The sequence below is a fragment of the Delphinus delphis genome, chromosome 10, assembly GCF_949987515.2.
Source record: "Delphinus delphis chromosome 10, mDelDel1.2, whole genome shotgun sequence".
NCBI lineage: Eukaryota > Metazoa > Chordata > Mammalia > Artiodactyla > Delphinidae > Delphinus > Delphinus delphis.
The window spans coordinates 73,179,402-73,204,434 of NC_082692.2; the positions used below are offsets into that span (position 1 = coordinate 73,179,402).

Genomic DNA, 25,033 nt, shown 5'->3' on the forward strand with positions numbered 1-25,033 from the left:
GCATTTATTGTTAGGCACATTAATTCACTTAGCCCTTTAAAGGCAGTTCTGTGTGATAGTATTAGCCCCATTTTACATTCAAAAGGTAAGTAACTGGTCCAAGGTCACGCTTATATCCCTGACAGAACAGGGGTGGAATTTGCACATTCTCTGTGGTTAACTATTGTACTACCTTTTGTTCCTTTGCACTTATCAGGGATGCCCTCATGTTTAACTTTCTGATGTATATTTGTCAAACAGGCCCAAGGGCAATGTCCTACCAGAAAAATCAACCCTTGATGTAGTTTTCTAGATCCAATGCTTTAGAGTCCTGGGGGACACTTAACAAAAATGTTGATACTTAACCTCCTTAAATTCCTGAATTCCTAGGTGATCTCCAAGTAATTCTTATGCACACTAATATTTGAGAATCATCAATAAAGATTGAAAAAACTTTTTGAAAGCAAAATAACTTCCTTCCCCGGAGACTGAAGAGCTAGTGGAATTTGGCTATGGCCTAATCAATGGCATCACCATAACTAAGAAAGAATGCATACACAGTGGATGTGGACCGTTGGCCAAGAGGGGAAACGGGCAATCAGAGAGCGGTGTGGCCTCTCTGCCTGCAGATGCGTCCAATCTCTAGACTGGTTGGATCTCAAATGGGGGAAGTTTTATCCAGGGCAAGGATGAAATGGCCTCAAGACTGTCCACATGCTTTAACTTTAATTTCATGTTCACTAAAACTTTTTTTTTTTTTTTGGTAAATCATTAATTCATCTTTCTAGGTGCCTGGTTAATAAAAAAAAAATACTTAAAGGGCTATTCACCCTGGAAACAAATACGTCATCATTCTTTCTTACCTGTTGGCATCTTGCGAGTTTGGCTAGCATTAACCAGTTTCCCATGGCCCAGCCAGCTCAGGGGCACTGCTTGGTCTGTTTTCTGGGGCTGCTGAGTTAAGCAAGTTAAGCACCAGGTATATAAGCCCTGCTACCCTTAATGCAAGTGCCTTGGCTCTAAAATGCCAATAAATATTAAATAGGGAAATGAAAATTGATGGTCTTTGCTGAATCAAAACACCACTTTTATTTCTTACAGATTGTTAGGAGATACAGTGACTTTGATTTGCTGAACAACAGCTTGCAGGTAATTATTTTAAAACACCAATGACACATTTATTGCTTGGGGTATCTTAGAAACTGGTTGGAAACAACAATATTAGGAACAAGAAAATAGCAAATTTCCCTAGCAAAGGAGATAAGCTCATACTTTAAACAGATGATGTGTGACTCTAAAAATAAACTTTGGGGAATAAACATCATTTATAATAATCACCTTGCAGCTGGGTACCTTTGAGCCAGACTGCGTCCTTACCACAATCATGGGATGCTGTGTGTTATCTCCTTTTCGCAGGTTAGGAATGACTAGATGGGTTGCTAGAGTTGTTCACTGAGAGCTGGGACTCTCAGACTCTCTTAAACAAGGCTGCATAGTCAGCATTGCAGATCAACAACACTCAGCAGTAACTAGAGACTCAGCCTTTTTCAGTGTAACTTTTTTTTTTTTTTTTTTTTTTTACTTTTTAAACTTATTTTTTGGCTGCATTGGGTCTTCGTTGCTGTGCGCGGGGGTTACTCTTCGTTGTGGTGTGCGGGCTTCTCACTGCAGTGGCTACTCTTGTTGCGGAGCACGGGCTCTAGGGCATGCGGGCTTCAGTAGTTGTGGCACGCGGGCTCAATAGTTGTGGTGCACGGGCTTGGTTGCCCCACGGCATGTCGGGTCTTCCTGGACAAGGGATAGAACCCATGTCCCCTGCATTGGCAGGCAGATTCTTAACCACTGGGCCACCAGGGAAGTCCCTCAGTGTAACTTTTTTCTCTTAAATATGTATTTCTAAATCCCTTTGATTTAAATGTTTGTAACTTGGTGGCCATAATGCAAAGAGGGATGAGCTGGAAACAAAGCTAGTGCTGGTAATGATCGAAGGGTCCTAGAGAAGTGTTAGCACCGTAGGTACTGGCAATACCACCTATGTCTTCACCTGGTAGATTGGTCTTCAGGGGCCATGGGTTATTGAAGACCACTGGGCTTGTATCATATCTCAGCTTTGATTGGTAGCATAAACCCTTGAGCCAGAGTGCTTGGCTTACGACCAGCCCAGCTGGGAGGTGAACTGGCCATCATCAGTCATTCTGAGTGACCTCTGATCCTGCCCACAAAGGTCAGGAGGACTGCTGACTGGGAGGCAGCGTAATGCTTCATTTCCTTCAAAAGGCCATTTTTTATTGACCAGACTTTGGAAAAATAGCATTTGTAGAGTCCAGACTTTCATATTATTTACAACACTGCTGGAAGCATGAATGCCTTATTTTCCTTCCAGTAGAACTGGCCTGAGTATCTGCAGACCTTCTTGTAATTGACATATGGTCCTGCATTTCACACATGTTGTCTGTCTACATTTTTTTAAAAATAAATTTATTTAATTTTTAAATTTTTGACTGCATTGGGTCTTTGTTGCTGTGCACGGGCTTTCTCTAGTTGTGGCAAGTGGGGGCTTCTCTTTGTTGTGGTGCATGGACTCTAGGCACGCGGGCTTCAGTAGTTGTGGCACATCGGCTCAGTAGTTGTAGCTTGCGGGCTTAGTTGCTCCACAGCATGTGGGATCTTCCCAGACCAGGGCTCAAACCCATGTCCCCTCCATTGGCAGGTGGATTCTTAACCACTGCGCCACCAGGGAAGTCCCAGAAGGGGGAGTGATTTTGTACAGTGCCGTTCAGCCATGGCTGAGTAAGAATCATGGGAAAAATACTTCTGAAATTGAAATTGCCTAGGCCTAGCCCCCAAGAATGGGGGGTGGGGAGGAGGGTTTTATCTCCTATTTGTTCTTTCTTTGGGGATATAAAGTTGAATCTCCATGACTATTCAATTATAGCCTTTTTAATATAATAGAATTTTATTTTTGCATCAGTGTAATTTTCCTTGTTAAAATGGGCACTTTCACTGTGCATCTTATTTCAGATGCAAATATCCACATGTATTGATGTTGGCTTGTGCTGGGCAGGATATGGCCAGACAGCATTTCAGTGGGAGGTTTTTCTGGATCCAAGTAAACAAACAGAAGAAAGCACATACAGCTTTTTGGCAACAAAATAATTTCAAAACAACCCCATAAAACAGACCAAAAAGATTCCAAAACCACAGAAGAAAACTGTGACCATGAATTTCAGTGTCTGATTACCCTTCTGACAGATAAATGAGTTCCTGCTGAAAAAAGAGAAATGTAATACACATATGCAGAGTTGTCTTAGTCCAATAGGAAACATACCTAAGCAAAAAAACCCAAAAAACCAGCAGGATGTAAAATTATACATGCAATATAATAATTACATTGAAATGTTTAGGAAAAAAGCTTGGAAGGAAATATGCCAAAATGTTAACAATGGGGTTCCCCAGGTGGCAGGATTATGGGTTATGTTTATTTCTGGTTCTTTATACTGTTCTGTACTTTCCAAGTTCGGTACAAGTAAACACATGCAAGCTGTATAAGTAGAAAAACAGAAAAAAAGCTGTACTTTCCCAGCTTTTTATAGTGAGCATATCTTGTGGTAACAGTGAAGAAAAATCACCACCTTATTTTAAAGGCACCATCAAATTGGTGACCATCTAGAGAGATAGCATGCGACACAGAAAAAGAAGAAAGAACTGCAGTGATGGGAACTGGCAGGGAACCCTCAGACTTGGCATGGGACCCAGCCTCTGCCTCTTACCAGCCCTGAGACCTGGGCTCAGTTACTTCCTCTCTCTGTCCTCACTCTCCCTGTCTGAAGCCAAGGGGCTGAACCAGATGACTTCTCAGGTCTGTTGTAGCACAAATGTTTTGTGATTTGGCTGTACTGCCCATTGTTGACGTAGGAGAGACTACTGAACACTGGGGGGAAATGGGGACAAATTAGGGTCTGTTGAGAGCTTAGAACTCCCTAGAATACTCCCTAGAATGTAGTTGAAGACAATTTACAGATCGTTAAGGTCTGATAACAGAAATGAGAGACTAGTAGATTCAGAGTTAGATTTTTCCTCCAGACAAAAAGCTAGTTTTCTTGAAACTGATAGAGTTTGTCATGGAATTTAGAAGCTTCTGCTAGGCTAGCATGGGTCAGATTATGGGCTCCAGACCCCAGTTTGGCTGTCATCTCCCCTTTGCTTTGTCACTCTGCAGATGTTATGAATGGAGGAACTTTTATGAATGGAGGAACTTTGGGGACTTCTCTGCTGGGCTTCTTGTTCTCTTTTCCTTTATACAAGGAACTCAAGAAGGGAATACATAGGGTACGTTGAAGAGGGAACAATAAAAAATGGGATGATTGGCTTGAAGCCATCCCTGTGGAAGTGTCTAGGAAATCACTGACTTAGTGGCTTCATCACTTTATGTGCTAGTACTCTCTCTCCCTCCTTTCTAATTAGTCATGGGAGTTCTGAATTTTATATTCTGTGACTGGTAAGCATTTGAGAAATTCTGGGAGGAAGCTGAAAGAGAAGTTTCTGTTGAATGTTAATCTCCTTTCAAAGGCAAGATTTTATTTTAGTTTTATTTATTTATTAGTGAACTTTAAAAAAAAAATTTATTTGGCTGCGCCGGGTCTTAATTGCGGCACATGGGATCTTTGTTGCGGCATGCAGGATCTTTTAGTTGCCACATACGGGATCTTTATTGTGGCATGCGAGATCTTTTTAGTTGTGGCATGTGGGCTCTTAGTTGTGGCACGTGGGATCTAGTTCCCTGACCAGGGATTGAACCCAGGGCCCCTGAATTGGGAGCACGGAGTCTTAACCACTGGACCACCAGGGAAGTCCCTCAAAGGCAAGATTTTAAAGTAACACACACAGCATAGTTTTAATACTTTTAGGAATATTTATTGTGAGATCTTAAACCAGGGCAGGAAAACACCTCCCATCTGTCTAGCAGACTGACATGGCAGGAACACTCTAATCACAGCTGTTGGCAAAGAACTCTGTTTCACCTGTTGATTTGGAAGAGCTGATGGGATGTCTGGGCAGATCAATACATTTTCCTAAAGAGAAATGAAGCATGAAAAAAAAGATTGGTTCAAGCTTGGAGGCCACAAAGTTTGAAACAGATAGCTTATCAAATTCATGAATGAAAAATAGCACCCCCCCAAAAAAAATAGCCCTGTTGGGGTTTGAATCCAATGTTGTCAGATGTGACTGTCCATTCCGAGTGATGTGTGAGGTTCAGCTGGGTCCGCTCTTGGGCAGGTAGTGCAGGAAAATGCGCTGATATTGGCTGATAGTAATTTTTAAAAAAATCCTTGTTGTGTATATGATCACTTTGATGAGCAAAAGGGATTTTTCTTTCTTTTTTTTAATTGAAAAAAGTAGTAAATGAGAAATGTTAACATTTCATAGTATAGAAATAAAAATTAATTCACCAACCCACTCCCAGAGGTAGCTATTTTCAAGCAGGTAGTGTGAGTCCTTTTAGACGTTTTTGGTGCATGTATAACTATATGCCTGGGCTTATACACACACACACATACATACACACACAAATGAGATTATATCCTGCAACTTAACAAGGGAGCTTTTAAAAGAAATCAGTTATGTTTTCAGTAATATATTACCTTTGATTCCCCTGTATTACTCAATGCTCCTGAACAAAACTAATAATAAAACGATTGGCTTGGATGTGTGCTAGCTGAGTGATGTGCTTTCTTCATAAGTATGCTTTGTATTTAGCTAATAAAGGAGCTGCTGTTACGTAAAGCCTAATTGTATGAGTGAGGAAAACAACCTGAAATTGAAGTGTGTCATCTGGCAATGAATTTTGCCATGGTTGAAAATTCCCTCTAAGTATGTTCTGACATATTTTCATAAATATTTTGGAGAAATAGGCAATTTAGAATTGTCAACCAACCTCTTCATCTTGCCCAATATCAAGTTCAAGGTCTTCAGCATTGTTTGAAAAATACAACAGAGTGGAACAGGCTAAGTTAGGTTCATTCACATGGGTGATTTACATGACATGCTTGTCTGAATTCAAGATGCCCTTCTCTTTAGACCTTCCCCTTGATCAATACACATGCCACTTGGACAGCTCTAATCTACGTACAAGGGTAGACTAGCAGTGCTCTTTGAAAGCAGTTTTGCTCATTAAATTAAGATACCAATCTGACACTTTGTTTTTTTAAGTTTAAAAAATAGATTCATAGGGAGTTACCTGGCAGTCCAGTGGTTAGGACTCCGTGCTTTCACTGCCAGGGGCCCAGGTTTGATCCCTGGTTGGGGATCTACGATCCTGCATGCCGCTCGGTGTGGGCAAAAGAGAAAAAGGACTTATAAAGTTTTTTTGTTGTTTGTTATTTTTATTTCAAGATATCTTCAGCCACTATAATTTAATATTTAAATATCTGTGATTTCTTTTAGTGGCAAAAGTCAGATATTGCTAATAATACCAGGTTTATGGCCTACATTTATAATTGAGGGATATGCTAAGTTTGTTTTTTTTTAATTTATTTAATTAATTTATTTTCGGTTGCATCGGGTCTTCGTTCCTGTGTGCGGGCTTTCTCTAGTTGTGGTGAGTGGGGGCTACTCTTCGTTGCGGTGCGTGGGCTTCTCATCATGGTGGCTTCTCTTGTGGCAGATCATGGGCTCTAGGTGCCTGGGCTTCAGTAGTTGTGGCTCGCAGGCTCTAGAGCGCAGGCTCAGTAGTTGTGGTGCACGGGCTTAGTTGCTCTGCGGCATGTGGGATCTTCCCGGACCAGGGAGCGAACCCTTGTCCCCTGCATTGGCAGGTGGATTCTTAACCACTGCGCCACCAGGGAAGCCCAGGACTCAAAGTTTTAAATGATCTGGAAAACGATAGATTGAGCACCCGCATTTACTTTTCCTCTCTCCCGAAGCCACTCTAAAACAACAGTAAATTGATCTTACACACACACACACACACACACACACACCCTCAAGGACAAATAGAATAGGAGAGGAGAAAACTACAACGAAAACATTTGAAACTGAAAATCCAATGGATGAGAGCTAACTAATTAAGCAGATATGAGAAGGCAGAATTCTGAGATGGCAGTGAGGGTGGCTAACCCCATTGGGTCCCAGTTTATACTACAGAACCTCCAAAAGATTTAGCAATTGACAGCACCAGCTGCTGCCTGCAGCCTGGGCTGAGGTCAAGCTAAAATCAGGAGTTGAAAGTATGTTTAAGCAGTCAGATCACCAAGTCTCCCCATGTGAGCAATTTATGGCTGCTCTTCTCCCTCCAGTAGAAAAACTGAGTTTATTCTCTAGGGAGGGTAGAACAGTCTTTGGACTGGAGAATGCAGGCATAGTTGGAAAATTTACATAACAAACAGGAGACCTAACTACTCCCCACCCCTACCCCCAGCCAAGCCCTCTTCTTCCTTTCAGCTCCCAGAATACTGGCAGTCAGGCGTAGACCCTCCAGGCAGGAGACTGGAAGATTCTTTTGGGAGGATCTGTCCAGCCTAAGAGGAAAGAGCTAAAGAGAGTGAGGTCACAGGTTCTTAGAAAAATTGTCTTTTATAATGTCAGATTAAAAATTGCATTACATTACATCAGGATGCTATTAAGGAAAGAAAAGTATTTAGAAGTAAAAAAGATAACAGTAGGAATGAAAACTCTTTAGAAGGGCTGAAAGATAGAGGAAATATCCCAGGGAGAAAATGTTTAACATAGGTGGAAAATGGGAGCGAAAAGATAAGAATAGAGGACCAGTCCAGAAAGTCCAACATTGGAAAACAGGAGTTCTAGAAAAAGAAAGCAAAGGGAATGGAGAGGAAGAAATAATGACCTAATACAAGAAAATACCAAAGAATGTAAGGATATTAGTTTCTAGATTGAAAGGGCCGAGTACTCAGCACAGAGAATGAAAATAGAGCCATATAAAGGCACATGGAATTCACAAACCGAGGTCAAAGAGAAGATCCTACAAGCTTCCAGGGAGAGAAAAAAACCAGAATGAAGAATCTACTGCTTGAACCTTTAACAGCAGCACCAGAAACTAAAAGACAATAATGTAGCTCCTAAAAATTCTGAGGAAGAAATGTATTTCCAACTTAGAATTCCATATCAAGACTCGTTATCAATCAAGTGTGAGGGTAGAATAAAAACATTTTTTAACATGCAACGTTTCAAAACACTTATCTCCCTTGCTCCCTTTTTAGGAAGCTGACAGAGGGTATCTCCACCCAAAGTCAGGGAATTATCTAAGAAAAGGGCAGGTATGGATATAGAAATGGGGTTCAGCAGGAGAAAGGGCAAAAACTTCTCCAGCATGATGGTGAAGGGAGGTCCCAGGATGCCAGCTTTGCAGCAGGTATAGGGACCACCAGTCCTGCTTGGAGCATGTTGGTGGGTTCTGGAAGGTACTCCTTAAGAAGATAAAATTGATACATCTTTGTATCTGAATGTGTTGAGAAAAGGCTTAGGCGGAGAGTTTGGAGTTGAATAGAAAACTTAAAAAGACTACTAATTGACAGAAAGGAATAATAAGCATGCTCTTTGGCTCAGTTGTGAATATCATTTACCTAATGTAAATATGAATATTGCACTAAATAAAATTATAACATCACTATATTGGAAGGAGTAATAATAGAACGTGTATGGAATGAGATTAGGATTGTGAAAGAGAACTTAATCCTAATCTTCCATAATTAGAAACTTACAGATAATGCCTAAAAGTGAAAAATCAAGACATAACAATGTGAACAGTCCCCTATTCCAGAAGATCAGCCGAAAGCGTTGAATGTGGCTGCCTCTGGGGAGTGGGGAATGGATATGTCACCTGTTGAGGGGGGGTAGTAGGAGCACTGTGGGACTGCTAGTAATAATAAAAAAAGAACTATTTGACTCTTGAAATTATGTTCGTGTATATGTTTGATAAAAAGAAAACCACATTACAAAATTAAGTTTTAAAGTTGCTACGCTGAATAAAGCATCTTATCAATTCTTAGTTGTTACGGTTTTTCACATTTTTATAGTTTGACAAATTAGGATGCATCCTAAAATACCTTAGACCTAATGAAATATGATGGCTCAGGATTCTGATAATGTATCTTATTTGGGGATGACATGAGTATAATACTTTTTTTTTTTTAATTAAAGATTGCAGGCCTAAGTCTACCTCTTCCTCCCAAAAAATTGATTGGTAACATGGATCGTGAGTTCATAGCTGAGAGGCAGAAAGGTCTTCAGAACTATCTCAACGTTATCACCACAAATCATATCTTGTCTAATTGTGAGCTGGTTAAGAAGTTTTTAGATCCAAACAACTATTCTGCAAGCTATACTGGTAAGTAGAGGGATCTATCAGCTACAGTCCCGGGACAAAAGAGGCGCTTTTCTTTGCTGGAGATAATACACGTGGGAGAAATTCTCCTTCCAAATGAGGAGATGTGTACATCTGTTATAGGGTGTTATTCATTTACTAATAATTACCTGATTGTATTTTTACCGTAGATATATAAGAAGAACATTGTTCTAAAATGTTTGTGATGTCTGTTTAGAAAAATATGGAGGAGAACTTATTGTCTGTGTACAGAGTCTTGTCTTTATTATCTTCCCTGACAAAACAGAGAGTAAATAGTCCACAATAATCTATACTGTAATCTCAATTTGATCTGTATTTGGCTCTGTTTTTGTGTTTACAGTATATACTATGCCTGGTTTTCCTGGGAATTACTTTAAACACAACAGTGATCCAGAAGTGTTCTTTCTGTGTCTTCCCCGTTGCTTGCTGAAATCCACTCTGTGCAAAGCCTAAAGAAGAGGTAGTTCTCTTCCAAACCTTCCCTGGGTCAGGGTGGCAGCCAGGGGCCTGAGTTGGAAAGGGTGCCAGTCACACACAAAGCTAGCATCAGTAATGTAAGCCCGTTGTCAGCAGAATGAGTGATTAAATATTTAATACACTCTGGCGTGGCCTTGAAGAGACCAATAGAAACTGTTGTAGAACTGAACCAGTGACTAGAATTCAACTGGTTTTTTAAAACTAAACCATGCTTAGAGTCTAAGTGGAACTCTGGGTATTATTAATAAGCTGATTTCCTTGCTAAGAGAACAGATTGTTTACCGGCTACATTTTAGGTCCTCAGAACGCTGCTTTTGAAGTAATTGGGGGGAGACACTTTTATTTCTGCGTCAGATAGAGGGGCTGCTTTTGAAGTAATTGGAGGGAGACACTTTTATTTCTGTGTCAGATAGAGGGAAATAGAGGACTACTTGTCAGGCACCAAACTTTTCTGCATAATATAATCCACCTGGGGAGCTTTAAAAAATCCTGATGCCCAGGCTGCATTCATGCCAGTTAAATCAGAATATCTGTGGATTGGATTCCTAATTTGTAAAGCTCCCCTAGAGATTCTAATTGCCACCGAGTTTGAAAACCACAGTTAGAACTTGCTACTTGCAGTGTGGTCCTTTGACAGCAGCACTGGCATCACTGGGAGCTTGTCAGTAATGCAGGATTTAGGCCCCAGCCTAAACCTAGGATCAGGATGTGGTTTTAACAAGGTTGCCATGTGGTTTGCATGCATACTTAAAGTTTGAGAAGCCTTGTCCTAGAATGTACCTGCCATCTTCTAATGGAAGTGCCTGTAAGAAAAATGCGTTTCTAGAATGCAATCAAGTGAAGGAAAGTTAATTTCACACTCACATTTACTGTAAGTAACAATGAATTGTTACAAGGCTTGCATCCTTCCCCCACTTGTTTCTCGGTTCACGTAGGAGAAAAGGGGCTCCCAGGACAGCTCGCATTCTTTCAGAGTAGATCTCGCTTGGCTTTCAATTCACCATGCTTTATTTACCTCACTTGTTCTCAGAATTCAGATCATGGGCCTTCTGGATTGACTTTTTTTTTTTTTTTTAATTTATTTATTTTTGGCTGAGTTGGGTCTTCGTTGCGGTGCGCGGGCTTCTCATTGTGGTGGCTTCTCTTGTTGCGGAGCATGGGCTCCAGGCATGTGGGCTTCAGTAGTTGTGGCATGCGGGCTCAGTAGTTGTGGCTCGCGGGCCCTAGAGCTGAGGCTCAATGGTTGTGGCGCACAGGCCTAGTTGCTCCATGGCATGTGGGATCTTCCCGAAGCAGGGCTCGAACCTGTGTCCCCTGCATTGGCAGGTGGATTCTTAACCACTGCGCCACCAGGGAAGTCCCTGGATTGACTTTTATCAAATCAGTCCCAACCCAGCCCTCTTCATTGGTTTGTCCACATTTTTTCCTGAGGGTGTCTGCTAATGTTCTCCCAGGGCAAGTGTCAAGGTGTAGTGCACACATGATGATGCCATTCATTCCATAAACCTTGACTGTCTGCTCTGCCTATGCCATGTGCTGGGTGCAGGGCTGGGTGTTGGGGTGCAGGTGTGAAGAAGATGTGCTTCCTGTTCTCAGGGAGCTTATACCGGAAGTACCTTGAGTTGCCAGGGGTCAGAGCTAGCAGGGATCTTGGAGCAGACGTATCAAAACTAACCCTCCCGTTTTATTTTTTAATGTTATTTTTTGTTGTTGTTTTCCTTCCGGTTTTATTGAGATATAATTGATATACAGCACTGTATAAGTTTAAGGTGTACAGCATAATGATTTGACTTACATACATTGTGAAATGATTATCACAGTAAGTTTAGTGAACATCTCTCATCTCATACAGATGCAAAATTAAATAGAAAAAAATTTTTTCCTTGTGATGAGAACTCTTAGGATCTACTCTCTTGTTAAATTTCATATATAATGTACAGCATTGTTAATTATAATTATCATGTTGTGTATTACATCCCTAGTACTTATTTATCTTATAAGTGGAAGTTTGTACCTTTTGGCCACCTTCATTCAATTCCCCATCCCCCTATCCCCCCTAGCCCCCACCTCTGGTAACCACAAATCTGATCTCTTTTTCTATGAGTTTGTTTGTTTTTGAAGAATAATTGACCTACAATACTATGTTAGTTCCTGTTACACAACATTGTGATTTGATGTTTCTATACATTTCAAAATAATCATCATGAAAAGTTGATGATGTCAACTTACAATATGTCACCATACAAAGATATTACATAGTTATTGACTGTATCCATCCATGTGGTTGCAAATTTCATTCTTTTTTGTGGCTGATTAATATTCCATTGTGACTCTTAGATTGCTTCCATATCTTGGCTATTGTAAATAATGCCACAATGAACATGGGGGTGCATATATTTTTTTCTAATTTTCATTTTCATTTTCTTCTGATATATACCCAGGAGTGGAATTGCTGAATCATATGGTAGTTCTACTTTTAAGTTTTTGAGGAACCTCCATATCATTTTCCATAGTGGCTGCACCACGTTACATTCTCACCAGCAGTGCACAAGGGTTCTCTTTTCTCCACATCTTTACCAACACTTGATTTTTATTTGTGGTCTTTTTGATGATAGCCCTTCTGATGGGTATGAGGTGATACCTCATTGTAGTTTTGATTTGCATTTCCGTGATGGTTAGTAGTGTTGAGCATCTTTTCATATGTCTGTTGGCCATCTGTATGTTGTCTTTGGAAAAATGTCTATTCAAGTACTCTGCCCATTTTTTAATAGGGTTGTTTGGTTTTTTGATGTTGAGTTGTATGAGTTCTTTGTATATTTTGGATATTAACCACTTGTCAGCCATATTTTTTGCAAATATGTTCTCCCATTCAGTAGATGGCCTTTTTGTTTTGTTCATGGTTTCCTTTGCTGTGCAAAAGCTTTTAAGTTTGATTAGGTCCCATTTGTTGGTTTTTGCTTTCTGTTTTTCCCTTGCCTGAGGAGACATAACCAAAAAAATATCACTAAGACCAGTGTCAAAGAGCTTACCACCTATGTTTTCTTCTAGGAGTTTTATGGTTTTAGGTCTTATTTTACGTCTTTAATCCATTTTTTAGTTTATTTTTGTATATGATGTGAGAGAGTAGCCAGTTTGGTTCTATTGCATGTAGCTGTCTAGTTTTCCCAGTACCATTTATTGAAGAGGCTGCCTTTTCTCCATAGTGTATTCTTGCCTCCTTTGTCGTGGATTAACTGCTTATAGAAGTATGGGTTCATTTCTGGGTTCTCTCTTCTGTTCCTTTGTTCTCTGTATATGCATGTGCATGTGTGCACGTGCATGTCAATACCATACTGTTCTGATTACTGTAACTCTGTAGTATACTTTGAAATCAGGAGCATGATACTTCCAGCTTGTTCTTCTTTCTCAAGATTGTTTTGGCTATTCAAGATCTTTTGTGTTTCCGTACAAATTTAGAATTATTTCTTCTAGCTCTGTGAAAAATGCCAGCGGTATTTGATAGGGATTGCACTGAATCTGTAAATTGCCTTGGGTAGTACAGTCATTTTAGCAATACTAATTCTTCCAATCCATGAACATGGTATATCTTTCCATCTGTTTGTGTCCTCTTCAATTTCTTTCATTAGGGTCTTAGCGTTTACGAAGTACAGGTCTTTTACCTCTTTAGTTGGACTTATTCCTAGGTATTTTATTCTTTTTGATGTGATTGTAAATGGAATTGTTTTCTTACTTTTTCTTTCTGATAGTGTGTTGTTAGTACACAGAAATGCAACCAGCTTCTGTATATTAATTTTGTATCCTGCAACTTAACCGAGCTCATTGATGAGTTCCAGGAGAATCCTCTCGTTTTATACATGAGTGGCCCCCCCCAAGAAGGGCCTTACCTAGGGTTGCACATTTGTATGATTGTACAAGTGTCCAGTGTCTGAATGTTTCCCAGTTGAAATGCTCCTCAACCCCTGGAAGGTTGTCTGATCCCTGTATTTCCTTCTATTGTACGTCTCTCACATGCTGCTCTTGTCCTGATCTTTCCCCTCTCCCAGCATGGCAGACAGTTAGGAGTCCAAAGCAGATGTGGGCAGGAGTATAAGAAAATTGTCAGAGGCTCCTGCCAGAACTCAAATGCTCAAGAAGCTGCTGCTATTTAGAGGGCACAGTCCTGATGTAAAGGGATGGATGCTGTTTTCAGAGAAATGCTGATTTATTTCCCCCTTTGCATGAAATGTCAGAACTTGTCTTTCCTCTATGCTGACTCACCAGCAGCCTCAGGAAAGGGAAACCCAGGCCGCCTCCTCCACACCATCTTAACTGAGCCATTCCCCGAAAAGCCAGACAGACTTGTTCAGGTTTCCCAAAACTTACAGCGTGGCTCCCTGCACACCTCACACTTCTGGCACTTCCCTAAGCAGAGCCAGTTTCCCTTTAATGTGGATAACGTCTCTACCTCTCATCAGTTTCCAAATGGTCTGTGCTCACCACCCGGCTTCACTGCAGCAGGATTTGAATTCTGCATTCAAATGTGGCCGAAATCACCATGCTCACATTCCTGCCTGTTGCTCTGACTGAGCCCAGAGGTGCTTTGTTGGAGGGGAACTGTTGATAACAGCCGTTCCCCAGGAGATGGGTGACTAGGAGCTCGGAGGACATCAGCAGCTGCCTCGTCTCCTCCCTGGGTCCCCAGCTTGGGATTGCTGGTCCCTTTTTTCTTTTTCGTATGTTTTCCTTATGACCAAATTCACAGAAGGGAAATGGGTCCTTGGTGCTTTGTTGAGGGCAGGTTTTGGGGTGTTCATTTGAATTAGAAAGTCTAATTGAGGGCCAGCTACTGTACAGGGAAAACAGGTGTCTCCTGGTCATGAGGGGTTTGTGTTGGGAAACACAGGCATGCACGCACACACACACCACCTTATTCATCTTGTTAGCAAGGTGCTTCACTGCACTGTAGCCGTCTTTGCCCGGTAAACGACTCCGTAAGGAAGCTTTTAATGTCCACGCAGAAGTCACTTGGACCAGAAATCAAGAGGCCTGTGTCCTGGTCCCAGCTTTTTTATTAGCAGCATCTCCACTCTGTAGGCCTTGAGGTCCCAACCTATAACACAGGAGGTGGGGGTGGGGACAGTGGACCAGGTAGTGTCGAAGCTCTCTTCTAGTCCTAAAAGCCCAGGAATCCTATGAACAGGTCAGATAGTAGAGGACTCCAAGATGAAGGGAAGGAGGGAGTGAGAGAGGGATTAGGCAGGAGGGGAGGTTGGGAGGGAAGATGAGATTATATTCAGAACAAGAGCAGGATGCTTCAGAGAGGCTGGAGGCCCACATCCGCTTTGCAGGCCGCTGCAATATCACATGCTGTAGTAGTTTGGGGTATCTGGAGCCTAGTTGTGGGATGGGAGGAGTCAGTGTTTATTCCCTTTAGTCATCCCACGGGGCTGGGATCTAGGACGTCAAAGGCTGCACACAGTGGGGGCAGCTGGTACGTTCTGAGCTGAGAAGTCTGAGCTCTGAGGGAAGCACAGGATGGACTTGAAGGCATCGCTCTGCATTCCCTGTCTGGGGCTTGTTTATCAGCAACTACCGAGCATGCAGCTTTTCCCATGTGTCAGTGCTAGAGAAATGGAGGGCAAATGCCTTCCTTTCCATGGATTTCATGTTCTAATGGGAGGGAGTGTCCACATCCATTGAACATGTATTGAACCCTTAGTTCTTACTTCATCAGCTATTTATTGTGTACCTACTATGTGCCAGGTGCTACGAATACAGCACCGAGGAATGAATAGTCTCCTAATCCCATGCCCACCCCATGGCACTTCTGCAGGGAGATTGACAGGTGAAGACTGTGGCAGGTTAAAAATATGGCAGCACCTTGAGGGTGGGGGTCAGGGTGCAGATGATCCAGATCTGAAGATGGAGGAAGGCTTCCCAGAAGAGGTGATACCTACATAGAGATCTGCGGAGTGAGTAGAAGTTAGCCAGGCCAAGAGGCAAGGGCCAGTGCTCCCAGAGAGAAAGAAGTATTTTTGTATGGCTGTGGGCTCTGCCCTGTTAAGTTATTTCTTTCCAGCCAGAGTTCACAGTCTAGTGGAAGACAGTAGCCCTAATGTGAGACAGGATCCCATAGAAGAGGGACACGTGTAGCACCGAAGTGTGCAGAGGAGGGAAGAAGGGAGGGAGTCCCGGCTAGGGGAGCAGCAAATGTGGGCTAAGCCTCAAAGGATAGATGGATAGGAATAGAAAATGCCAAGGGGTGGAGGTAGACCAGTCTTCAGGGGCCTTGGCAGGCAAATCTCAGTGAAAAGAGTGTGAGGCTCATACACTGTGGGGGGTAGAGACAGAAGGGTAAGGTAGAGCCAGAGCTAGAAGCCTGGTCTTGATTTGGGAAGGAAATGGGGCCCCAATAAGGGCTTCTTAGCAGAGGAGTAGATGTTTAGGTTGGAAGTGTGTTACCTGAATCTGGGGAGAGAAGGGATTAATATCGGGAGCATGGTAGTCCTGTGATTTACTGACAATAAATCATAGTTCAGAGGAAAGAAAATGTCCTGTCTACAATTCCCTGACCCCAAAGGTAAAAAAAGCTATTTTCTAGTCCTTAATTTGCCAGTAACAAATCTACCATATTCCACTTGCTCACAGCTGTTTCCCCCATTCCTAAAACAATGTATAATACATAGTAGCGTACAGTAAACATTGTGGAATAATGATATTGTGGGGAATTATGCGTCACTGTTAGTTTTGAACCAATTGTCCTTTACAGTCTCTGAGAATGACATTGTATCCCATTTAGAAAATTATTTTTCATAATCCTCCTCAAAGTTGTTATGATTTTCACGTAAAAGAATATCTTTTTAAGCAGTTTATGTTCAAGTTATTTTGGAAATACTAAAAGCATTTTGTATCCGCATTACTTATAGAGGAGGTTCAGAGTTCCCAGTGTCGGTTATAAAAATTCATCTGCTTCTTCCACTCCGAACCTCTCCAAATGTGTTGTCACATTGGAGTAGTTAAAACAAATGTAAATGGAGTCTGTTCTGTATCTGTCATCTCATGTTCTCTTTTGTGTGGACAACACTGACACTTTACATATTGAGTCAGTAAGATTGTTTTCTTCCCCAAACTTCAATTCATAATGTACTGTAAAATATATCAAAATGATATTGTTTGCCTAGCTCTCGGCGTAGTTAATTCCAGACTAGGTCATTTTGACACATGGAAAACATTTCTGCTAAATCCCTCGTGCCTGGGATGTAACTAATGCTAGGCAGAGGTGCAGTTCCACAGTGAATTTGCAGGATTGCTCTTTGCTTTCAGGGATCCAGTGTGGCTTCATTCACTCACTACATTGAGGGAAAATAGCAAATTATAGATGTTGCTTTTTGCAGGAAATGTAAAAACACAGTTATTCTGATAATTTCCTTATACAGTGAACTTTAAAGAACTTCCTCTTTTCATTGTCTTCTTAGAAGGGGGAAACGTTCTCATGATAAATAAACACAAAGAGAAGGGTGGATTTTTTTCCAGTAAACAGGCATACGGTAATTTCCCACCGTAGAACCATATTTTTGCTGTACATGGATGTTTTTCTAAAACACTGGCTTTTATTTCCAGTATGTATATATTTAAGGCTAATCGCTTCTTTGTTGGTGAAAGCTATAATTTCATGAGGAATGAAGGCGGGATAAATATCACTTGGAGCAACATTTCATGCTCTTCCAAGCTGAGCTTACAATACGCTTTGAGTTTTGTGCTCGGGTTGTTGTCTGGTGCATATATTGAATTCTTGGGTTAAGCCAACTAGTTTGCATATTTTAGATCTTCCAGTATAAGTAATTATTCCGCTAGTAGTTACTTTCTTTTCTTTACTAAACCTTTTATTTTGGAGTAATTTTAGATTTACAGAAAAAATGGCAGTGATAGTACAGAGTTTCCGTATACCCCTCACCCGTTTTCCCCTAATGTTAACATCTTATGTAAGCATGGCACATCTGTCAAAACTAAGGGATTAGCATTGGTACATTACTCTTAACTATAGTTTTATTCAGATTTCACTAGCTTTTCCATTAATGATCTTACTCTATTCCAGGATCCAGTCTAGAATCCCACATTTTATTTAGTCTGTGTTCATTTTTTTTATAATTAAGTTTTTCAAGAAGGTCATAGACCATAAGAATTTCATTTGCAAGAATAATATTTTAAGCATATGGCACTTTCCTGATAGTGTTTGACTAATGAGTTTCTAAAATATCTTTGCAGAGATTGCCTTACAACAGGTTTCCATGTTCTTCCGATCAGAACCAAAGTGGGAGGTGGTGGAACCATTGAAAGACATAGGTGAGAAACCGCCATGCCCATTTTGTTAAGAAAGATCAGAGAACTGGGTTCTTTGTCATGCTTTCTTATGAGTATCCCAAGAAAGTTTTTATGCAGGTGAAATGCATAAGAAATGCAGGTGATTTCTTTTTCTTTTTGCCTCCGTACGGTTTTAGGATGCAGTCCTTAACTTTTATTACTTAATGAATCTTGGTTAAAGCTCCATCTGAAGATTTGGATGGTAGTAACTAATAGTTTCAGAACCATCATTCATTCTTGTTTTACCTTTTTCACTAAATCTAAACTGAAGTGCTGTTTTCCCTTTTCCATGAGTAGAGTAATTTCTTTGCTTTTTTTTTTTTTAGTTCAGCTTTTACCATGTCACTATTACCAGATAGTTTTTTAATGGTGCCTATATAGCTATGAATAATATTTCCAAAATTAATTTTTATTAATTACTTGGTCACCAAAACATATCGGTGTAAAATCATGTAGCTATAAACGCATCTCTGCTTTTATGACAGGTTGGAGGATAAGGAAGAAATATTTCTTGATGAAGATTAAAAATCAGCCAAAGGAGCGGCTAGTGTTAAGCTGGGTAAGCTGTAGCTTTTTTTGCTTCAGGCTCATTTCAAGGACTTCAGATGGGTTTATGAAAGCAGATATTGACAAGAGAATTACAAAATTGTATTGTGCTCCTGAGTGATGTAAAGGCCTCCTTAGTCACACATCAAAGGAGAGTCATTTTAAGTCACTTTTTTATGCATTTGGTAGTATCGATGTGATTATGTTTGATCAACTAGTAAACATTTGGAAAAAATACAAACAGTTTAAAATAGTTCTCTGTAACCTCTTTAGGGTTGACAGTTGGGCAGTTTGTTTTAAAGAAGATACTTGGGTAATACTTTGTTTCATCTATCACTTTGAGAGTTCTAGTGATACACTTGATTAATGGAATTAGGTAAGATTACAGTTAAGTCCTAGTATTTGTATGTTTATATGCTGTCTCTCCAAAAAGGCAGTGAGACAGCAAGAAGTAATGTGGTTTTCATCTTTGGTTTACAGTTAGATATTTGGACAGATTAAAAAAAAGGGAAAGACTCAGGAAGTCCCTGGCGGTCCAGTGGTTAGGACTCCCACACTTCCATTGCAGGGGGCACAGGCTCAATCCCTGGTCGGGGAACTAAGATCCTGCAAGACATGTGGCGCTGCCAAAAAAAAAAAAAAAGGAAGAAACATGAAAAAAAGAAAAAAAGGAAAGACTTAAAAGGAGTTTTTCTTTTGATGACCAAGACAGCACCCTGATATTTCTTCCCATGTTTGCAGGCTGACCTTGGTCCTGACAAGTATCTGTCAGATAAAGATTTTCAGTGTCTAATCAAACTTCTGCCATCCTGTTTGGTGAGTACAAGTCCTTCTGTTATTCTTGGTGCTGATGAGAGATTCACAGTGTTTTCTCATGAGTGACCATGGACAGAAGAGCCGGAAATAGTCTCTAGGCTTGAGAATGGAGAGGTACAGTGGATTTCATTTCAGACTGAGAGAGCTCGGGGCTACTCCCATAGATCAGAGGCCATTTAAATGACATTCATGACCTCTAGACAATCCATGACACATGTGGTAATGTAAATGTAGTTTTTGTGTTTTAAGCAAATACCAGAAGAGGAAAGCAGCCACTTCTCTGAGCCTCTTGTTCTTGGTAAGGACGTTTGTATCAGTGAATTGAAAGAGCTCTTTCCAGCCTGAGAAAACAGAACTGATACAGTTTTAGGTAAACTGCATGAAGAATTCTAATCGAAGGCTTTCAGTGGAAAGAATGTCATAAGTGTATTTCAAAATATATGCAGAAATTTTTAAGGAAAAGAGTAATCTGGCCAGAAAATTGAGTTAGTGTTGATGTTCTTTATCTGTTTTATGCATGAGGTTGTGGGACCCTTGAATGAGCACAATTAATCTGACCTGTCCAGTTGGGTTGGCAAGTTCATTCTTCTTTTTTTTTTAAGTTTTTTTTTTTTTTGGCTGTGTTGGGTCTTCATTGCTGCACACGGGCTTTCTCTAGTTGTGGCGAGTGGGGTCTGCCCTTCATTGCAGTGCGCGGGCTTCTCATTGTGGTGGCTTCTCGTGTTGCGGACCGTGGGCTCTAGACATGAGGGCTTCAGTAGTTGTGGCATGTGGGCTCAGTAGTTGCGGCATGCGGGCTCTAGGGTGCACGGGCTTCAGTAGTTGCAGCTCAAGGGCTGTAGAGCACAGGCTCAGTAGTTGTGGTGCACGGGCTTCGTTGCTCCGTGGCATGTGGGATCTTCCCGGACCCAGGCATCAAACCTGTGTGCCCTGCATTGGCAGGGGGATTCTTAACCACTGCGCCACGTGGGAAGTCCTGGCAAGTTCATTCTTGAAGATAGAGTGTCTTGTCAGGCTAGCAAAACGAAGCTTTTAATGAGGTGTGATGCCTGGCCAAAAAACAAATGCTGTGGTCTTTGAGTTTGATTAGTTGTGTCACACAGGCTGTGAACACCTAATTCTAAATTTCTTGGAATGGATGTGCTTTTTAAAAAGAAGATAGTGCAGGACTTCTCTGGTGGTCCAGTGGTTAAGACTCCGCACTTCCGCTGCAGGGGGCATGGGTTCAGTCCCCGGTTGGGGGAACTAAGATCCTGCATGCCATGTGGCATGGCGAAAACAAACAAACAAACAAAAGTAAATAAATAAAAAGATGGTGCATATTAATTACAGAAACTCAGAAAACACAGATAAGCAAAAGTAAAATAAAACTTGCCCATAATTCCAACCAACCAGAAGTATGAACCAAAATGTCCAGTTGTTACTTTTCTAGAATTTTATATGATTATATTTGAAAAATTATATAGATGTTGTTTTAAAACCTGATTTTTTGTTGTTGTTAATGGTATACCATGAACATCTTTTACTGTTAATAAATATAGTATAATATCATTATTACTGGCCGCGTTAGAATTATCCTTGGCTCCACCTCAATTCACTCAGCTAATCTATTAGACACTTGGATCACTTCTAGTTTTTTGCTCTTATTAAAAAAAAAAAAAGCCATAGTGAACAATTTTGGCTAAACATTTGTACCCTTCCTTAATTATTTTTATAAGATAAATAGCTAGAATTAATAAGTAATTGAAGGAGATTTTTTGAGACTATATAAATAGCCTGTTTTTTATCAAATCCACTGGTTTTAGCATTCATAGAGATTTTCTAATTCCATCATTCCTCTTCTATTTATTAGTTGGCATTCTACTGTAAGGAATAGCTTCCTCTTCTCTCTTCTTTGTCTGTTTAAATCAATATGGACTCAAGGACTTTTATTGTATTCATTGGGTTTCATTTTGAGGTGATGAAAATGTTCTAAAATTAGATTGTGTGATAGTTGCACAGTTCTGAGTGTACTGAAAACCATTGAGTTCACTTTATAATGGGATGTGAATTATATTTAATAAAGCCATTAAAATATCAGCAGCAGTCGCTTCGCTGTGATAATCAGGAGAAACTTCATGATTAATTTACTATATTTCACTGGGCACACCCTTCCATCCCCTGACGCACTCAGTCCCTGCTCATCAAGTCCTTGCACAGCCCAGCTCCCAAGGGTTTAAATGCTCATGGTACTCCTTTGAGCTAATGGACACTGTAATACCTGAAGCCAGTTGGTCCATGTAACCAAAATTCCAGGTCACGTGAGGACTTTTCTTTCAGTCATTAAACAATTTGTCTTACTCCCCACCCCGCTTTGTCGACATCCATTGCACACTCCAGTAGAGGGACAGGAAGATTCATGCTAGCTGCCCTGGAAAAGGGCCATAATGCCAAAAGAAGGCTGCTGTTGCTTGTTTCCTGGCTGTTAAACTCCCAGGCTTGTCACTAAACAGCAGTGTGAAATGTTAGGCAAAGCTGTGAGTGAAGACACATTTATCCTTGTTCCCACTTGCTGTTCTAGGATTTGGCTGTATTTCTTACCAATTTACAGAGGCAGAATATTAAAACCACTGTTCCAAAAATGCAGACTTTCTCTCTCTTGCACCACACTTTTGTCTGAACTGTGAGACTACTCGGACCAAAGCAGGCACCTTCACTTGGAGAGCTTAGCTCATCATTTATCCACTTCCTTTTGTCACTATAGTTCACCTTCCTTCTCTCATCTAAAAAATGAATTACTAGTTGGCCATCTAATAACTTGAAAATGCCACGTGTTCCGGGAATATTCTGCATTTATGTGCAATTAAACTATCGAGCTGGTACTTGACTCTGCATAACCAGATCCTGGATCTAAAAGGAATGTAGATGCTGATGCAGATAAACGTGAATTTCTTTTTTGTTTTGGCAGCACCCTTACATCTATCGTGTTACCTTTGCCACAGCTAACGAATCCTCAGCATTGCTAATTAGAATGTTTAATGAAAAAGGAACTTTGAAGGACCTGATCTACAAGGTACTTGTGGTGCAAATTCATGGTCATAAAGAAGTTCTCAAGTCCCTTAAGAACCTGTTATTCATACTTGATCCCTAGGCTTCCAGAAGCTAGGCCCTGAGGATTTAATTTTAATTTTATTTGGAATTAATTTTTATCTTAGCAATAGAAACTACCCAATTTGGCTAAAGAGCATTCCTTTCTCCACATGAGGGAAGGTTGAACATTACATGATTATATCCATTACATTGTAGGCTGCTCTTAGGTCCGTTTTAAAGTTTATGACTTTGACTTAACAAAGCAATGTTGAACTATCTCAATAAAGCTGTAAAAAAATTTTAAAAAAATACTGAGAAGCTTTACAAACTCATAGAAAAAGAGGTCAGATTTGTGGTCCCCAGAGGTGGGGAGGGGGTTGGTGAGGGGGAAGTGGAAGAAGGCTGTCAAAAGGTATAAACTCACAGCTGTAAGATAAGTAATATAAATAAGTACTAGAGATGTAGTATACAACATGATAACTGTAATTAACACTTCTGTATGTTAAAAAAAAAAAAAGCAATACTGAAGAATTCTAACAGTATACAAGACTTCGGCGTCTTCACTGGACTAGAGAAAGGCTGGAACCCAGGTCAGCCTCTTTCTATTAACTGTGCAGACTGCTGTATTTAAGAGCCCACATCCTGCCAGCTGGACTCATCTGGTGTCCCCCAGCCTCTTAGCGTCCTGCCTGTTCAGGGAGGCCGTGTGTAGAATTCAACCAGTCTCCTGCCTTCTTATGCGCTCTTTGTTCCTTTCCAAAGGCAAAACCAAAAGACCCATTCCTAAGGAAGTACTGCAACCCTAAGAAGATTCAAGGCCTTGAACTTCAGCAAATAAAAACATATGGGCGGCAAATATTAGAGGTAAGAGTTATTTAATTTTGGTGTAAGTTGCATTGGAATTTCACCCAGCCTCACCATACTCTTTTGGGAAAGTTCTCAGGCAATATCCAAAGTAGTTTAAGTTGTCTGATGGCTTATAAACTGGAGACATTGTCATATTTTATCCCAAAAAGCAAATATTTGAGACTAAGGCAGTAATTTAGATCAACAAAGTTCCAAAAGCTTAGCTATTGGAAATTCCTAAGTTAGTGTCTGATTTAAGAACTTTATTGTGTAAGTACCAACTTTTGTGTTATTTTCGGTTGATCTTTATCTTGGTGCCAAGATAAGACAGCTATCTTGTTCAGTTTTTTTCTAGTAATCTCCCCAGTGACCAGTTTGGTTTTGTTTCAAAATATATTGACTGAAAAAGCAAAGTTTAACCTGTCTTGTATCTGAATGAGTTGGGGGGTGGAGAATGTGACCTCTACCTAGTTTTTAATAGGTACTAAAGTTTCTCCATGACAAGGGATTCCCTTATGGGCATCTTCATGCTTCCAACGTGATGCTGGAAGGGGACGCTTGCCGGCTGCTGGACCTTGAGAATTCCTTGTTGGGCCTTCCTTCCTTCTACCGATCTTATTTCTCACAATTCAGGAAAATCAATGTAAGTTGCTGAAAGTCATGAAACAGTAGGTTTATATTTAGGTGTAAATTATCCCCATGGCAGGATGCATGATCTGTCACTGTAAGAGATATGCACTAAGCAGTGACAGGTACAGTTGGGGTAGGCATGCCTGTTGGCGCTGTTCTCCCACAGCACTGCTGTTTCTCCAAGAGGCTAGTTGAGGTGGTGGCTGGGACGAGGAGGGCATAGAACCAGTGACTGGAATACCATGGAGGGTAGGACCAAGACCTTTGGTCAGAGCAATGCTTTGTGAGCTTTTACAGAAGTCTTTGGAATTGGGTCATCACTACCAGTTGTGAGTGGGGTTGCCCCTGGGCCATGTTTCCTAGTGGAAGCCCAGGGCAGGAGGCTTGGGATTCACAAAGCCAAAGCAAAGGCCAAATACGCCACTGCTCTCTTTTCTTCTGCAGACATTGGAGAGTGTGGACGTCCACTGCTTTGGCCACTTACTGTATGAAATGACTTACGGACGACCGCCAGACTCAGTGCCTGTAGACTCCTTCCCTCCTGCACCGTCTATGGCTGTGGGTCAGTATGGGGTGTGGAGGGGGCTTCTGGGCCCTTGTAATGTGCAGAGCTACTCACCCTCTTTCCAGAGTCCAGGGAAGACCCAGAGGAAGTTGCTACGTTCCACAGCCAGAAAGTCTTACTCGTATAAAAGTAATTTGAGTGACTTCCTTAAATGCATTTCCCTGAGAATTCAGATAGCTTGTCTATTTGTCAGGCTACCTGAAACCTCAGGGGACATTTTATAACATGCATTAGAATTTTGGAGGCCAGAGAATGTGAAGAGAAGTATGGCCAGACTGAGTCTGATACAGAAGCAGGAGCCAGGAGCAGGAAAGTTGCAGCCAGTCTTGCGGACTCAGGCAGGTGTCAGGAGTCAGACCAAGGCTGGAGAGAGACCTGCGAGGACAGCCACAGGCTAGACACAG

The 25,033-nt window shown here is 41.0% G+C and overlaps 1 protein-coding gene across 13 annotated transcripts in view; it reads left to right on the plus strand.

Moving 5' to 3' along the window:
* The window catches only part of PXK (PX domain containing serine/threonine kinase like), a 75,765-nt gene that overhangs the window by 26,354 nt on the left and 24,378 nt on the right, over positions 1 to 25,033 (plus strand). For 7 of the 13 annotated variants that reach the window (XM_060022774.2, XM_060022775.2, XM_060022763.1 and 4 more), the window contains exons 3-11: positions 1,081 to 1,128; positions 9,136 to 9,322; positions 18,062 to 18,139; positions 18,643 to 18,716; positions 19,445 to 19,519; positions 22,467 to 22,571; positions 23,351 to 23,452; positions 23,916 to 24,077; positions 24,509 to 24,626. In XM_060022774.2, coding sequence (XP_059878757.1) covers positions 1,081 to 1,128; positions 9,136 to 9,322; positions 18,062 to 18,139; positions 18,643 to 18,716; positions 19,445 to 19,519; positions 22,467 to 22,571; positions 23,351 to 23,452; positions 23,916 to 24,077; positions 24,509 to 24,626 — 949 coding nt within the window. The remainder of the gene's footprint in view (positions 1 to 1,080; positions 1,129 to 9,135; positions 9,323 to 18,061; positions 18,140 to 18,642; positions 18,717 to 19,444; positions 19,520 to 22,466; positions 22,572 to 23,350; positions 23,453 to 23,915; positions 24,078 to 24,508; positions 24,627 to 25,033) is intronic. The other 6 variants (XM_060022765.1, XM_060022766.1, XM_060022769.1 and 3 more) reach the window with 4 other exon arrangements.